This window comes from Myodes glareolus, chromosome 2, assembly GCF_982192425.1.
Source record: "Myodes glareolus chromosome 2, mMyoGla1.1, whole genome shotgun sequence".
In the NCBI taxonomy this organism is placed as follows: domain Eukaryota; kingdom Metazoa; phylum Chordata; class Mammalia; order Rodentia; family Cricetidae; genus Myodes; species Myodes glareolus.
Genome location: NC_142027.1, coordinates 52,938,761 through 52,956,815, shown reverse-complemented (window position 1 = coordinate 52,956,815; position 18,055 = coordinate 52,938,761). Strand labels below are relative to the sequence as shown.

At 41.6% G+C, this 18,055-nt stretch overlaps 1 protein-coding gene across 14 annotated transcripts in view; it reads left to right on the top strand.

The window, feature by feature from the left end:
- The window catches only part of Phldb2 (pleckstrin homology like domain family B member 2), a 220,684-nt gene that overhangs the window by 143,570 nt on the left and 59,059 nt on the right, over positions 1-18,055 (top strand). For all 14 annotated transcript variants that reach the window (XM_087900469.1, XM_087900508.1, XM_087900506.1 and 11 more), the window contains one exon: positions 15,110-15,493. In XM_087900469.1, the coding sequence (XP_087756595.1) occupies positions 15,110-15,493 (384 nt within the window). The remainder of the gene's footprint in view (positions 1-15,109; positions 15,494-18,055) is intronic.

The following is an 18,055-nucleotide window of genomic DNA, read 5'->3' as shown; positions in this document are numbered from 1 at the left end:
TAAACAGTCCCAGTGGTGGTGCCGATGCCTTTAATCCCAGCACTTGGGAGGCAGAGGCATGCGAATCTCTGTGAGTTCGAGTCCAGCCTGGTCTACAGAGCGAGTTCCAGGACAGGCTCCAAAGCTAATTTCGAAAACCAAAAGAATAAAAAATAAATAAAAAACAAACAAAAAAACGAAGTCATTTTTGACTTCCAGTTTTTGATTCAGTTGCCCCATTGCTTCTGGGCAGTGCATGATGGCAGGGAACATAGTGGAGCGAAGCTGCCCATCTCCCGGACAGATGCCATGAAAAGAGGGAGACACTGGGGTCACACAATCCTCTCTCAGTGACACACCCCAACAACTGGAAGTTCTTCCACAATGATCTAGCTCTGAATTTCCACCAATCATAATAGCTTTAAGCATGTGAACATTTGGGATGCTTAAGCTTGATTTTTTTTCTTGTGTACTAAAGAACAAAAACTTTAGCTCATACAGAAATGGTAGAATTTTGTCTTTTAAAATACATAAAGATATATCTCCATTAGCATTAAGAATATTACTTTTTATGGTACTAAATCTTCAGTTCAAAGGCATTTACATAGAACACATTTTTATTGATTTTTTTTTTAAGCATGAACTGAAATTCTTCAAAATCGCCCTCATTCCAGGGCAAACAGCTGAATTTGAGTTTTCTATCAACAGCGTACTTGTCATTCTTTATGTTGTAAAAAAAAAAAGTCTTTATGAGAAAACCATAAAAATATTTCAACTTTGGGCTGGAGAGATAGTTCAGTGGGTAAAGGCCCCTCGTTTGTAAACATGAGAAAGTAAGTTCAAATCTCCAGCACCCATGTAAAAAGCTAGGCTTATCTTTGCCTGCTGTAGCCCCAGTCCAGGGAGACAGAGACAGGTACTGAGATCTCATTGGCCACCCAACTGAAATGGTGAATTTCTCGTTCAACGAGAGATGCTATCTCATCAGTGAAGTAGAAAGTCACTGAAGAAGACACTCCGCATCCTTCCCTGACTTCCATATACTTGCTTGCATGCAGCCACTTCTACCATACACACAAACTCGGCATGCACATACATATACCACAACTATACACAGTGCACACACATACATCACACATACACCACACTCAAAAGAGTATACTTTCTGCTGAACATTAACATTCTATTATCTTTCTTTTAAAATGGTTGCTATTATTGTGTATGTGCTATGCATGCATGCGTATATATGTGCTGTGAAGTGTGTGTTTGTGTGTGTGTGTGTAGATCAGAGGACAACGTTGTGGAGTTGCTTCTTTCCTTGCATTTTTATTCGGGCCTCAGGGATCTAATTTGAGTCACCCAGCTTTGGGAGAAGTGCTTATGCCTGCTGAGCCTTCTTGCTGGCTCTGTATTGTTTTTTCATAGACAGAATTTTCAGGTATTAAAAACCCGTGGAACCGAGATTTGTGCTTCAAACATACAATTTTCAGGTTCAATTTTAACTTCTGATCTCTATTACCTCCTTTCAAATTCTGGAACAACCAGGCCTGGTCATAAAAGCAAAACTATTTAATTGAAATACACTAGAGAGTGTAGTAAATAGGGATTAAATATACAGAGATTAAAGTTTTCTGTAACATAGGCCAGCCTTGAACTCCTCATGTAGCCAAAGCATCCACCTCACAAGGGCTAGGGTTAGAGACACATGGTCAGGCCTGGCCTTGACTGTTCAGCTCACTTTCTCAGAGAAGAACAGTGCTGGCGAATGAACTGTTTGGATGGGAAAGGGTTTTGCTTAAGATGGAAGAATCAAGGATCATACTTTGTTTTCTTGGAAATTGAAAATGTTGGATCTATTTAGATGTTCTTTATTATCTATAAACCAATCGGAGCAGCAGGCTCCTGGAGTCTTTTTTATTGTCCTTGAGAGACAGGAAAAATGTTTTCCTTGCCCACAGCAATTTCTTCTTTCTTTCTCAAGACTTAACACGAATTCTACTTCTTCAGCTACAAGCCCTGAGTACACAGAGAAACACAAAATGTCTCTCCTTTAAGGCCCAGTGGTCTTTTATTTGACACAAAAATATATTCCTGGTTAGATACAAAGAAATTATAAATCACAACTACAAAGAAATCCTCTGCCACCGCTCACCTGTCCAGGCTGGATTTCAGTCTTAAGTGACAGAAAAATCAATGACCAGAGCAAAAACCAGAAGCCTGAATGCTGCTAACTCCTGATGGGGACAGCCATCGGCTGTGCTCGCTCTATGGGCACCGAGGGTCAGTTAACTCCCAGAGTGAATCCACTTGAAGGCTGCAGTTTCCGAGAGCAAACACACTCTGATCTGATTGCAGAGTGGGTAAACGTGACGAGTTAATCAACCCACTACTGTGGAAACCGTGCATCAGAAAGTGGGGTCACAATGACAGCAGCTAATATTTTTAACTTGGTTGTGTTTTTTTTTCTAACTTGTTCAATTTTGATTGAAAACCCAAGATAAGTAAAGTTATCATTAAAGATGAAACCATAATTATGAACCTCTAAGGGCTTATTAGTGAAATGTAATCACTCCAAGTCTGTATTAAATAGCATCCAAACTGCCATGTTATTTGAGAAGTTTTTATTTTAACATTTCTTCTTCCATCTTTCTTGTTCTTAGCTGGCTGTTCATTTCTAATCATCTTTCCTGCCCCTGCCTACACATCCCCTTCCACATTGTGTGATTTGTTTTTTGTTTTTTGTGTTTTCTTTTAAAGAAATCAGGTATACAGCTTTAATTATGCTGTTTTGACCTGTGTCCGTGTGAGGTGTTAGGATGGTGCTCTTCTCACCAAGTGTGCACATGTGAGGCTGTGCAGCTTGAGACAACCATTTCAGCTGGTCAGTAGGCATTTCAGCCCTCTCCTGCTGAGCTGTGGTCCAAGGACAGTTGGAATGCTGATTGACCAATAAGATGTACCCCAGGCTAACGAAACCACTCTTAAGTGATCAGATTTCATCTGTTTGATATCTGCATGTTCCTACTTATCCAGATGTAGCCAAGGCCCCTTATGGCCCAGGTATTTTAGATAAGAGAAAATTAAAAGCTTACACTTAACTCTGTCTCAAATAAGTGCATTGTTTGGCAGCATCGCCAGAAGCATCTGCATCCTATTGTGGAGGACCAGTGGGTCCCACAGATTGCACTGTGGCTGGGCAGTGTTTTCCCTTGGGCTGATGGTAGTCATTTGCAAGGCTTGGTAAACAGGGTTGCTGTGGTTTAGAACTGCACAGGGCCACATTTGATGCTTGGTTCCTAAACATGTTGTAATAGAATGCCAGCTCTCTTTGAGGCACACCATGAAATGCGGTTTGCTGGATTCTTTTTTAATCATAGTGTATGAGACTCCCTGAAGCTAAGGTTTGCTTGTTTGAAAGCTACATATCGATATTTCCATAAGTCATATGACATGTCCAAGTCAGCAGTTCCTTGGTATGTGGAAAGTATTTTGTGATTGTAATGTCTCTTCCAGCACTTTACAATGAAAGAGCGTTCGCCTGTAGGTGGCTAGGTTAGTGTTTGTCTTGTTTACTGCTGAGATTGGCCTCACAGTCTGATGACAGGGGTACTGGGGGGGTCTCATACACATCTTTTTTTTAGAGAGTAATCCATTTTTTTTTTCTGTCCAGTTTGACATCTATCCCAGTTTTCCCCATTCTGTAGCTGTTGGTTACATCTTGGTCCCTAGACAATATGAGTTGTTTTTCTTTCGAATGAAAAAAAAAGATGAAAAGAGTTATTTTTCCATGTTTTGAAAATTTTGTAGCATTCCATAATAGAATTCATGTAAGAACAGGAGAGAGAGGGAGGGAGGGAGAGAAAGAGAGAGAAAGAGAGAGAGAGAGAGAGAAGAGAGAGAGAGAGAGAGAGAACAGAATTGGAGAGATGGTTCAGTGGTTCAGAGACCACATGCTGTTCTTTCTGAGGATCTGAGTTCCATTCCCAGCACCCACATCCGGTGGCTCACAACTGCCTTTAACCCCAGCTCCAGGGATACTGGTTACCTCAGGCATTTGTGGGCACTTGCATTCATGTGCTTTGTGCATATACCCACACGCACATACACATAATTAAAATAATAAAAAAGAGTATGTGTATCTATCTTATAATCTTACACACACACACACACACACACACTCACAAACGCAAATTTAGTATATCAGCTTATATATATGACCGAAGATTGCCTACTCCATCAGGGCCCCCTGCATGCTGCTGAGCCCTACAACCTGGTAGCTTCTCAGTCAGAAGAGTGGGAGCCTAAGGATAAGGGGACTAATGGTGAGTGTCGGTCTGAGGGTGAGACCTGGATGCTCTCCTGTAGAGTCGCTGGTGTGAGGCCCTGTTGAAAGGCTGAAGAAGCTGGGATCTGATATCCATGGGTGATGACAGCAGCAATACATGCTCTCACCCGGGAAGAGCAGAGCTCAGCTCACTGGCTTCTTCCCTCTTTAGCTTTATGTCCCACTGGGGCCCCCAGCCTACAGAGACACTGACAGAAATGTCATCCATTTCATCAAGTTGACAATCAAACTATCATGTATTTGTTTCTTTGTTGTTTTGAGTAAGGATTTGTGCTCTCCTGGGTCTTATGAGAACCAAGGCTGTGGATCCCAGTGGGTCCCAGAATCTTGTGTATGCACTGTTGGTCAGATCATCGATCTGATATTTCCAAAATTAAATAAGAGTGCGATTGAATATATTTAAGAAACGTTTATATTTATACAATTCATTTGCTTGTTTTCCAGTCTGATAATGCAAACACAGATACTATTTTAAAGATCAGAGCTAATATCATTCTATTTTGTTATCAAGACATAGTTGTGTAGTAATCCCAAACTGGGGAGCACGTGGAGGCGAAATCCATTTCACCTGTGAAGTGCTGTGCATCTCTTCCTATTCGTGCTTTCCCTTCTGCCTGTGACTCCGTACCCAGCAAAACAGCTCAAAGCATTCATTTCTTTGTGCCAGAGCTGGACTGAATTAAATTTGACAGTGTTTCTTGGTTGCATAGGAGAAGAGGTAGGCTTTGACTGTAAGAGAATAGCTATTGTTGCTCTATTGCAGCATTAATCTTTTTTTTTAATCTTACCAAGAGTATCTTTGAAACATGAAAGCAAGCTTAAGTGTCGAACATGATTTTGTCCTCCCAGTCCCTCCCGACATGGCCCTTCTGCTTGCTGCATCCTGACTGTACTTTTTAGGAAGTTAGCCGGATGAGCTGCAAAGGGTGGGAGAGGTTGGTCTGTGAAGCAAATGAACTCAGTGGCTTGGGGTTCTTAAAGCAATATTCAGAGATTCTGACTGTCTTGTATTCTGGGTTAGAAAAGCCATCAGCTGACTTCCTCTTAGGGTGCAGGCTGAGAACGGAGTCGAGTGATCTCTGCGGAACCTTCCCTTAGCTTCTGCATTTGAAGTCGCCCGTGATCCCTACCACTCTTCTTCTTCCTCCGCTTTCAGGCACTGCTGGACCCAGCTTAGAAATAGAATGCAAGCCATAAATATGAGCCAAAGAGTCATTCTAAACTTTCTTACTTTAAGGAAAACTTTTTAGAAAGTAGGTGAAACTAAGTGTACAGCATTGGGCAGAGCGGAATTAGGTCGACAGTTCTGTCTATATCCAAATAAGCTATACTCCTAAGCAAACAGCTTCCTTTGGTCTCAAAATAAATAAATCTATAACCGCTGGGTAATATATAAAACCAACTTGGTCCACTGGAGAACAAAGTGAGAGCTTTCTCTCTTCATCTTTAAGTGGAAAATTAATGGCATATACATAGACATTCATTAAATATTGAAAGATCAATCATTAAGAAACTAGGACCACCCGTTTTCTTCTGTGAACTGAAAGGGAAGAGAATTACTACATCTTTTCTCTCTTCCTCCCTTATTGGAGACAGACATGCAGGAAAGGGGCATGGAAGGAAACAGCGGTTAGCATTAATTTAATGATGTCACATGACGCCATGCACAGCTAAGACGGATGTAATTCTATATTGCAGTAAGCTGTGGCAGAGACCGTTAAAAGCAGGCTGCTCTGCAATTGAGAGCAAACCTTAGGTTCTTCAATTACAGCAGCAGTACAAGCTCCTGCCTCTTGATGGCGCCATGCATTCAGAAGTGTTTCTCGGAAGGTGAGCGCTGAGGATTCTGAATCATCAAAGCTCTTCCCTCTTGGCTAAAATACAGCAGGCTGCTTTGACTGAGAAGAGCCCTGCATGCCGTGATGACAGTTATGGAAGAAACACTTTTAAATAAGAAGCAAAGCTCCTAAAAAGAAAAATTCATGGACGAAGTGTGCAAAAGTTAAAAGAAAATTGAAAATACATTATATTGACACCAGTAGTACCTGAGCACTTGAGAAGGGCCTGCTGACTTTTCAGTGTGACCTCCACAATCATTGGCAAAGTGCTTAGTGTATCTAAATTAGAAGCTTTAAAAACAAAAACAAAAAAACGGATCTGCCTTTAAAAAACTATTCTCCGTCTCTCTTTTTGTCCCTCTTCTGAAGAGGTGGTTGCTGCCTCTCTTCCCCACTTCTCTCTTCCTTTTCTCTCTTCTTCCTCCTTGTCCCCTTCCCCCTTTCCCTTTCCCTTCCATAACCCACTAAATAAACTCTATACCCCACCCCAAGTGACTTCGGGTTAATGTGATAATGCTTACTTATCTTTTCCCATTCAGAAAGGCTCACGGGAAATTTCACAACAGACATTGTTCCTAAAATTTGAGACTGATATTTTAAGAAGCAAACAAACTTAGTGTATGACCATAGTAAACATTCGTCAATTCATTCAAGGGTGTTTTCCTAGTTTGTGTCTATTGTTCTGATAAAGAACATGAACCAAAAAGAACATGGGGAGGAAGAGGTTCTTTGGCTTATGTTTACACACCACAGCCCTTCATTGAGAGAACTCAGGACTGGAATTCAAGCAGGGACCTGATGAGAACCTAAGTAGAGGCCACGGAGGAGTACTACTTACTATCTTGCTCTCTAGAGTGTGCTCAGCCTGCTTTCTTACATAACTGAAAACCATCTGCCCAGAGAAGCCACCGCCCACAGTGGGCTGGACCCTTCCATGCCAATCATCAGTCAGGAAACTGCTCCGCAGCCTTGACCACAGACGAGCCCGATGGGGACATTTTCTCAATTGAGGTTCCCTCTGCTCAAATGACGCTCACTGTGTCAAGTCGACAAAATTCTAACCAACACAGGAATTTTTTTATTTCAGTCATCTCATTGTGCAGGTTCAGGTCTGTTAGGAGGGGTCTGATTTGAAATATTGAACACTCTATTTTCAGGTAATTGTAGATTCACATGCAAATATTAAAATTTCTAAGATTAGAAACTTTTTTAAAAAATATTTATTTATTTATTATATATACAATATTCTGTCTACATGTATGCCTGCAGGCCAGAAGAGGGCACCAGACCTCATTACAGATGGTTGTGAGCCACCATGTGGTTGCTGAGAATTGAACTCAGGACCTATGGAAGAGCAGGCAATGCTCTTAACGCTTCAGCCCCAAGATTAGAAATTTTAGAAGATGGAACTCTGGTTTATCTTTTACTCAGTTTCCTGCAAAGTATCTTGCAATAGCAAAGGAGGACAGGACATTCAGGCAGGCAAGGCACTACAGCGGGCTCTGCCATGTTGGCCTTTACGAGAAGCAGAGGCAGGCAGATCTCTGTGAGTTCGAGGGCAGCCTGGTCTACAAGAGCTAGTTCCAGGGCAAGCTCCAAATCTACAGAGAAACCCTGTCTCGAAAAACAAAAAAACAAAAACAAGCCATACCCATTTCCCCTTTCAAACCCTCTTAGTAATCATGTATCCGCTCATTATTTGAATAATTGTGTCCTTTTTATAATGACTACAGTCTGTAACCTACAGGCTTGACTTTTGTCCCCTAGCCCTGTTCTCTGGAGACCGAGTCATGGGTTTGTTTCTCCCCCGTGCCCTGCAGTAACACAGGGGGCAAAGAGAACCCCAGACTCATACTTATGGTTTTGGATTAACAAAGTCTCACTATATAGCCCTGGCGGGCATGGAATTGGTATGCATACCAGGCCAGTCCCAAACTCACTGCGATGTACCTCCCTCTGCCTTCTAAGTGCTGGGATTAATGACATGTGCCAGCACACCCAACTCTTTCGTTGTTTTTCCTTTTCTTTTCAGATAGGGTTTCGTGTAGCCCAGGCTGCCTCGACCTTCTGATCTTCCTGTCTCTACTTCCCACATGCTGAGAGCACAGGTGTGCATTGCCATGATTAATTTATGCAATGCTTAGGGTCGAACTCAGAGCTTTGTGAAGGCTAGGCGGACACTGTGACAACTCAGCCGTACCCCCCAGCTCATTTCGTCTTAAAAAAAAAAAAGCAACTTCATTAAAGAATTTTAGTTACATTTTTATTTGCTAACTTTGTGGATTGTGTGTGTGTGTGTGTGTGTGTTTGCACTTGGGCCACATCATGTCTGTGGAGGTCAGAGTACAACGTGGAAGAGTCATATTCTCCTCTTCTATCATGTGGGTCCTGGGTGCCAAACTCAGGTTTTGAGAAGGTGTCATCGTACTGGCTACATTATTGTGCCCCCTCACCCCACACCATTCCCTGCATCCCTAGCTAGTCTGCCTTCCTCTGTCCTCTTTTCCACGGCCTTTTCATTTTACATAAAACGTGCAGAAGTTAGGAGGAATAGGGAAGAGTATGTCTCCTTCTTCTTCCCAGGGGCTGAAATTAGGAAGATTAGCTTTAGGAAGTTCAGAACAGCCACAGGCTTGGCTCAAATGAAATTCATTTGGCTTTAGGGGGATCTTTTTGTGTGGTATGTTCTATTGAAATCATTTGTTTTAAATGAGTTCATGTTCCTCATTCAACATTGCTACAATCATATCCTTGCTCTGGGATTGTCATTTGGACTTTGAGAAAAGACAGAATCTGTGGAAAATGCTGAGCTGGCTTAAAAGCGCCTTTTATTATTATTATTATTATTTATTTTTTAATTGCTCTTTTAGCAGATGGTGCAGTTGGGCTCTGAGATGTGCTAGGCAGACTACAGTTTCACAAGTCGTCCTTGGAGAAAGGGAAATGCCATCACGTTCCTAACATTCCCAAATGCAGACGCATTTCCTGTGTATAAGACTTCGTGAGATGTTTTTAAATTTTAACATAAGAGCATTTTTCATGTTTGGTGGCTCATTACCCACATTACAATGATTTTCTTGGTGACAGTCCACTTTCTTGTTTTACATGTATTTTTCTTACATTTTTCTTTGTCTTCTTCATGCGTGAAGAATTACTACATTTTAAGAGAGGGTAAATAAGGGCTTTTTAGTGATTTATTTTGTTTTATGTGTGCGAATTTGTGCCTGCATGTGTTTATGTGTGCCACATGCATGCCTGGTACTTGTAGAGGCAAAAAAGAGGGCATTGACTCCCCAGAAACTGCAGTTACAGATGGTTGTAAGCCATTATGTGGGTGCTGAGAACTGAACCCAGGTCCTCTAATATGAGCTGCCTTTAACTGCTGAGTTGTCTCTTTGGACCCAAGGGTAGAGCTTTAGAATGTAAAGATTTAATCATCTGGATACCAACTACAAACCAGTTTTCACTGAACAAAATATAATGTATGCAAACTTCTAAAATAACTTTTAATCTATGTTTTGTAAACTGTATTCTTTCCAGAAGAAACAAGAATTTGACCAAGCCACAGTGAAGATGTAGGGAGATAATGGTCATGTTAATGCTAGAGTAGAGCCCCCACCTGACTTCTCGAACATGACTCATGTCCTCGATGGAGGCTGCTCTGGTATACACTGTTCGTGTAAGAGCAAAGTTGTGTGGAGGTTTTATTTGATGCCATATGGAAATGCTGTTTCTCTGTCATGGATTTTCTTGAGTTTTGAACTAGTACTTCAATAAGGAAACTCACATGTACGCACCCACCCCCACCCCCGCAAAGCTACACAGTTACTCCTAGCACTTTTGAATAACATTTTAATATCAAGGATCTTTCAACCTTAGTTTTATTTTCTTTAAATAAAACTTCACAACCCACATGCTTGCCCGTTGACTTGAAACGACAAAATGTTTCAAAAAGATAGGATCAAGAGGATCCTAGTTAAAAGGGTCTGCTGGCCACGATTAAAATGAGTTTGCCTAACAAAATACAAATGATTGATAGATGGAAATGTTAGCTGAGAAAAAATTGCTGAGTAGAAATTACTAGAATTAGTTTAATTATATTGCAATAGGCATGTTTGATATGTGTGAAAATAAAATTAACACTATACTTAATATATAATTAATACTACATTATTACATGTATTAATAATTAAATACATTTTCAATCATTAAAGTATTTACTAGCCCCTTCTAACACAGGGACACAGCTTGAAAAAAAAGTGGAGGCAATCGTTTTGAGGGAGACATAGCACACGTGTGTAAGAGTAAAATGCGTGTTTGGAGAACCGTGTGGTGACGTGATGCTGAATGTCTCTGAGTATAAGCAAAGGCAGGAAGTGACAAACTGCTCAGACTTTTGCATGATGCGATCACTCAGCCGACCTCTGAGGTTCTTAGGCAGAGCCCAGGGCAGTGTGAGTCGCACCCCAGGTTTTATGTCAAGGATGGACTGTATATCAGAAAATGGATTTTGGTAAGACTAATTCTTTCTTGACTCTACTCCATTGGATTTAATGTGCTGCGGGAAATACATTTTGGTCTGTATTGGTGGGAATAGAGGCGCGGATATCAGTGGGACAGTCCAGCGATTTCTTTCAGGTCGCTCTAACGGTGGGAGAGATGTCTCAATCAGAATAGCCCTGTTCCAGCAATTTCCTTCAGGTTACTCTAACGGTGGAAGAGACATCTCATCACAACCTAGTGCTGTAGTGTTGCTCCATAGTTACACTGTTCCAAACACTAAGCTGAAACAAAGGTTCATGCCTTGCATGAAGCTGCAAAGGTTTACCCAGAAACAGAATTCAAACTCTAGGGTCAAAATATTAGGACATTTAAACAAGATGGTCTTTATCCCCTTAGCAATGGGTTGTCTTTATTTCAGTGTACTTAGTATCTTGAAGGAATATGGAAAATTGGAGTTAGACTGGTGGCTGCTAGTCCAGATGAAACGATTCTTTCTCTACACAGCGCTTTATTTCTTATACAACCTGCAGGGCCAGGAGTTCCCTAAGCCAGCATCACATTCAATAATTCATTAGAAGCTCTCACAGAACTCTCTGCAGACTGTAATAATGGTTACAGTTCTAGACATTTGAGAAAGTAACCAATAGACATCAGCCAAAGGAAGGAGCCCACAGGGCAGAGTGCAGAGGGTAACAGACTTGTAACTATTTAAATGCCGGGATTCTAGGCGTCCATCACCATCACCAAGCCAGGCCTACTTAATTGAGACCTTAGCCTGAGCTCCTGGCATCCTGGAACTTCTACCCCTCCTCATTCTGCCAGTCGTTTTCAGATCTCTTATGCTCTGTCCCTGAGCTACATTTCCATCCTTGGTCCCTAGGGTTTTGCATAAGTCTCTGTGGATTGCTGTTTCTTTAGCTGGTCCCTTTTTGTGCCTCCTTTTAAAATATGAGAGAAGAAGGCTCTTCTTTTTCACCTACCCATTCTGTATACACCAACAGGAAGCAAGTAACTTGATAGATTTTTCTGCAGACTCATGATTATGGAGACAGTGAATCCCTCGTATTAAAAAAAGAGAAAAGAGAGCCATGCCTACCTGTCAAAGAGGTAGAAAAAGAAAAACAAGAGAGAAAAGTGCTTTTTTTGTAACTACACAGGGTGACACTTTTTCTGTGAAATAATTGACCCAGCATACTCTAACAAATCATCTAGCAGGCATTTACTTCTGTTTTCTGCATTGGTAGCTGGTTTTCTGCATACTTTATTTACTCAATATTTTCCCGGTCTTGTGGGCTAGACCAGCAGATGTTGGCTTCAGGGGGAATGGGTGGTTTTTTTGCTATCCCATTTAGGGGATGTAATATAGCAATGTCAGAAATAATCTTCTGAAGTAGAAGGTTTGGAAATAAAAATTTATTACCCACACTCAACACCTTTAAGCATGCTAATGTCTCTGGTGAAAGAATTGCACAAGAATATTTTCACTGCATTTTCTAAACTATTAGGACCCCTTCAAATCATTCTTGTTATATGTGGGGTACAGAAATAGGAGAATGGAAAATAAGAAAGGAGAGAGAAAATGTTTTTTTACAATAATTTTGCTTCCTACATAGTTAACATTACAGTGACTTTTGGCATCTGGACTAGCAGCCACCAGTCCTCTGAATGGGAGAATACTGAAGTGGGACCCTGGGGAGGGTGATTTGGAGATCGCAAAGCAGGCCACTCCCAGCTTTGCACTTTGCAATGCAAAGCTTCAAGGAAGACCACGACGCAGATAGGGGTTTGTGCCCTGGCTTGAGGTCATACAGGAAAGGTGGAGGATCCTCATGTGATGACTAGTGTGGAACCCGACACCAGAATGGATCAAGCTGAAGGGAGAAGCTTCTAGAGGGTCACTTCAGCCCAGGGCTTTCCTTAAAAGGCTTCCTGGAGCGCTTTCTGAACCGCTCTGCCGGCTCCCTTCTGACGCACTTCTCTCTCTCGGCATCAGCTTATTTTTCTTTGGTGTAGCTTTTAAGGGGCCAGCGTGTCTCGGCACCACATGGATTGCTTTTAGATTTGTCGGCAGCGGTGCTGCATGTGTGTCTGATTCAATCTGGGCAGATTGGCTGTGAATGGAGTGATAAGAATAGCGAGACACATACCAGTAGACCAAACTTCCTGTGCACAAGCCTTTGAATACTCCCTCTCACAGTCTGAAATAGCATCCATCTTAGGGATGGGATCATTTATTCCCTCTGAAATTAAGCAACGGCCCCGGTTGCAGAGGCAGCTATTTTGGGAAGGAGATGTCGGAGGAATGTTGCTGTGTCTCCTAGTCTAGGCCGGAGTACCTTTCCTTCATCTGAAGATCATACCATTTATTAGGGTCCTGGTAAATGCAAATCAGTAATATCAGATAATCCCAGTGACAAGGCTACTGTGAGCATCCTGTGTGGTCTATGAAGACCGAGACTGAGTCTAGATGCTTCAACTTAAACCCAAATTGCAGAGAGGGAGGTTTGCTCCGGAGATTCAGTCCCTGGTACAGATGCTGTAGAGAAAGGGTAAGATAAAACTAACCCCTGTCCCTTTCTTCTTACCTCAGCCCTCACGGAGTGTGTTTTATGGATTTATGTGTAGACTCTTCTTTATTGTTGGGGGAGTTTAAAGTAAGTCAGTAGATGCTATGTCCCCATAGAGCTGAGGTGGGTAGGACTTGGCAGTTGGTGGCAGCTGCAGAGATAAATAACAGCCAGGGCTCCTGGAGGAAAGAAGTCAGACTTGTACAGCTGTGAGTGCCTGCCTGGGAAGAGGCCATGAGGACAGACCTGCAGCTGGAGCCCAGAAGTCCAAGCAGTGACAGGGAGGTGGGAGTTCCCGGGGACTAGTTCAATGGACTTTTTGATGGACTTATTACTCTTTTAGAGGGAGGGGGCTACTTCAAAGGGCATGCATACGTCAGATACACTTTAAATGAGTTCTGATTTTTGTCACTTAGTGCATTGAATGGAAACCAGGGAGCCACAGTGGAGTGTTACTTCTCTGTTTGTTACTACCATAACTAAGAAAGAACTAACTTTGAACTTGCCTTCCCAGATCAGCTGCAACTGGAAGGAAAATAAGCAGCTCAGCGTGCAGAATATGTTCCTATTTTATTATCGATTGCCAGTTTGTGAAGGGTTTTCCTAGGGGGGCTTTTGAAGTCTCTTTCCAATGTGGTAGAATTTAATCACAACAGATGGCCTTCGGTTTGGGTTCTTGTTTTCATTGTGGCATTAGATTTATGTGGGGCTCCCCACCCCAGCCAAGGCTGTCTAGGCTTATGAGAGCCATTTGGTAAATTATTTCCTGCTGTTCATAACTATGTTATTAATTTGCTTAAAATTATAAATGTCTATGTTCTTATATGGAATCTGGTGAGGGGCCAGCTTGTGAGACCTTGATGGCCTGTGACCTTTTTTTTTTTTTTTAAAGTAGATTATCATTTTATTTTCCAGCTACATGAATCACACTTTCAATGATTTTGGGTTTTAAGCTATATTGATGTTGTTCTATCTGGACCTGATATAAAACGTTCTTTATTTTATTGCAACAATTATACATCTTAATTATATATTATTTATTTATGTGTCTGTGTGTGTGTTCAGGAGCACACATGTGTGCACACATGTCACAGCACAAATATGGAAGTCAGCTCTCTCCTTTCATCATGCAAGTCCTAGGGATTGAACTCAGGTCACCCGACTGGTCAGTCCATGCCTTTTCTGGCTGAGTCATCCTCGAAACCCAGCCATACATTTAAAAGATAGTTTTAATTCATATGAGGAAATAAAGGAAACCTTTACATGATGACCAGTCATTATTAAAAATTTTAAATGTAAGGAAAAAAATAAAGACACAAACAAAGCCACTGAAAGATACTTTAAATGCCATTTTCCTCTTGTGTCTAACAGTAAAAGAACATTTCACTGTGAAGTTAGAGTGTTTGCTTTAAGCCCAAGTGTTGGAAGAGCTAGTTGTAGTTAGAGGTGGGTTAGGAGAAGGAGGAAAATAAGACTGCAAGAGAAATTGAAATTTAAAGGAAGCTCTTCAATTGGAGGCGTAATAAAGCAAGAGGATGGAATCTGATGTATGCTATACTCAGCCCAGGTATATACCGGGAAGGGCATTCAGATGACTCCGTGTTTAGGGGAGAAACTAGGAACCACAAAGTGTTCTATCTAGTCCTTAAATGCATCCAGCAAAGGTGTTGGAAGCCAGGTATGGTTCATCCATAGCCCTCAAGAGGTGAGGATTTAAGGAAGAGATCCTATCTCAAACAGGAAGAGAGAGGGAGGGAGGGAGGGCAAGCAGGAGGAAGGACATCTGTGGATCAGTATGTGAACAAGCCCTCCGGCCCCGCAGTCAGTCTGGAGTTGTCTCCATTCTGTCAGTGACCTTGCCTCCTTCCATGCTGTAGGAGCGGCAACGACTGGAGACCATCCTCAGTCTGTGTGCCGAGTACACGAAGCCTGAGGGCCGACGCCTGTCCGCTGGCACCACCGTGGCCGATGTACAGAAAATCAACAAGGAGCTGGAGAAGCTGCAGCTGTCCGATGAGGAGTCTGTGTTTGAGGAGGCTCTGGTGTGCCCGGACGCCAGGTACAGGTGCCATCGGAAAGGCTCTCTCCAGGATGTTGACATTGCGGGCTTTGGGAGCCTCAGTCACAGCGCCAACTTCCTGGCTCCCAGGGGCAGCAGGAATGATGAACTGCTTGGTGACCTCACCAGGACGCCCCCACCATCCTCATCTGCGTTTCTGAAAACATCCAACGAGTCCTCCTACCTCAGTATCCTACCGAAGGTAATGCTGGGTGGAAAGATCACAACTCGGGCCTCGGTCCATGCTATGCTTTCAGAGGGACATGCGAGGTTGCTCACAGGCATTTTCTTGGTATTGGAGTACAGCTTCCATGGAAGAGTTACTTAGGTGGCAGGGTGCAGCGAATTAGGGAGAGCACTGTGAAGTAGTGGTTCTCAACCTGTGGGTCACGATCCCTTTGCGGGGTGGTTAAAGGACCCTATCATAGGGGTTACCCAACACCGTCAGGAAACACAGATGTTTCCATTCAAATTCCGAACAGTAGCAAAACTAGTTCTGAGGTAGCAACAAAAGTAATTGTGTGGTTGGCGGATACCACAACATGAAGAACTGTGTTAAAAGGTCACAACGTTAGGAAGGTTGAACACGCTGCTGTAAAGTAACATTGGCTCTGTGAAGATGTAGCCGTCCTGCATCTTCTCCTTGCCTCTCTCAGCCGTACCCTTCAGAAGTGCAGCCGTGTGTCCTGTTGCCTTATTAGATTGCCTGTATATTGATTCGTACACACACCCGCTGCTCTCTGTGGCCCCCCACTTTTAAAGGAGCGTTTGTATATACTGCACAAATCTATTTTGTTCTTCAAAATCCTGGTGGAAATTTTTTATCCATTGGATTTAAAAATTTTTTTATTAAACATGCTTTAGTTGGGTGAGTTTCCTACTCCTCCCATCTCATATATGAAAGAAAACATGTGAGACTGAGTTATTTCACTTAACATGGTGATCTCCAGATTCAACCATTGTCCTGTGGTGGGAAAACCTCTTTCCTTTTTGTGGCTAGATGATGCTGTATTGGCGTGTGTGTGTGTGTATACATAAATATATATATATATGTATATATATATATATTTTCTCTATACTTTCATCTGTTGATCAGCATTGAGCCTGACTCCTAAGTTATCTGTACTAAACAATGAGACTGCACACGGATGTGAAGCTATCTCTGTGGGCTGTTAACTTGAAATCCTTAGGGTATATGCTCAGGATTGGTCTTGCTGGATCATAGAGAAGTTGTATTTTTAATGTTTTGGGGGATCTCCGTACTGATTTCTGTAGTAGCTGTCCTAAATTACATTTCACCATCAATGGGTAAGTTGTCTTCTCCCCCAGCTCACCACACAGCCTCACCAGCCCTTGTCTCCTGGATGATAGAGATTCCGACACAGGCGAGATGACCTGCCAATATAGTTTTTAAACTTTGCGTTCCCCTGATACATTATTGTTTGTATTAGGATTAGTGGGAGGATCATGCATATTATTCCCAGTTTGGAATGATAAAATTTGCATGCAGTCATTTTCTATGATACATATTTTTATATACCTGTGTCTGTTGGGTCACTTCCTGGAAGTGGAATGACTAAAATTAAAACTCAGTCTCCTGAGTTCTGGGGCTACTGGTCTGAGTCACCACACCTGGCTTGTACATTATTTGTTTTATATATGAACATACCCCAGCTTGTACTCCTTTAAGAATATGGTTGATATAGGCAGTTGGGAAAAGCTGGGAGCGGGAGAGGTGGTCTTCCCCAGGGAAGAGCACATGTCCAGTATATCAAATGGTCAGTCTTGAAACACACACACGTAACATCATACTGACTTAACGGATTACATTTAAGGCTATATATGTATATAGATATATGTATGTAATAACAATACGTGAAAAAAGAGGCCCTGAATTCTAAGGAGAGGGGAGAATGGCATGTGGAAGGGTTTGAAGGTAGAAAAGGGAAGGAATAAATGCTATAATTATATTATAATCTCAAAAAAAATTAAAAATTATCCTTCTGCTGCACACTGTCAGTACTAGTTTATGGCACAATGCATTCCCCATGCTTTTGTGATGTTTATGTATTGCCAGTTCTTCAATTTTCCAACTACTAGGTGTTTTATATTTATCTTTAATTATACATAAAATAGGCACCTTTTCGTATTTTAAAGTATTTTTCATTTTGTCCTCTTTTTTCAAAACTTATTTGTCCAAACTTTGCTTAATTATAAGGAATTCTTGTTGGTAGCAAGTTAGCATTTGTTGTGAGAGGACAAATTTTCCTGTGGCTTTATTCATGACCCATTATAGAAATGTAATATTTACTGGTAGTCATAACTATTACCCAGTCTTCTGATTGCATATTGGTTTACAAATATCTTCCAAGTTTGAGGGTTTTAAAAATGAAGTTCTGTGACTTTCTTAGTGTTATTTTTTCCATAAATTAAGAATTTTTGTTTTCTAGGAAGGTTTCTAAAAATTTTCTACAATCTTTTCTACAAAGAGGCTACTTAGAATTAAAGATACATTTCATTTAGCTAAATTAAAATACTAAAATAAGAGGGGAAAAGGCTACCACAAGTGTGAGGTGGGTTTATTTATTTAAAAGCAAACAGGGTTTACTAATTAAAGTAAGTCTTAATAGAATGCCAACTTGAAATTATGTCCCTCATGGCCACAAAATAATAATAACAAAAGATCCTTTAATGAAAAAGGCATTGGTTCCCTGGGACTGGAGTTATAGATGTTTCTCAGCAATCATGTTGTTGGGAATTGAAC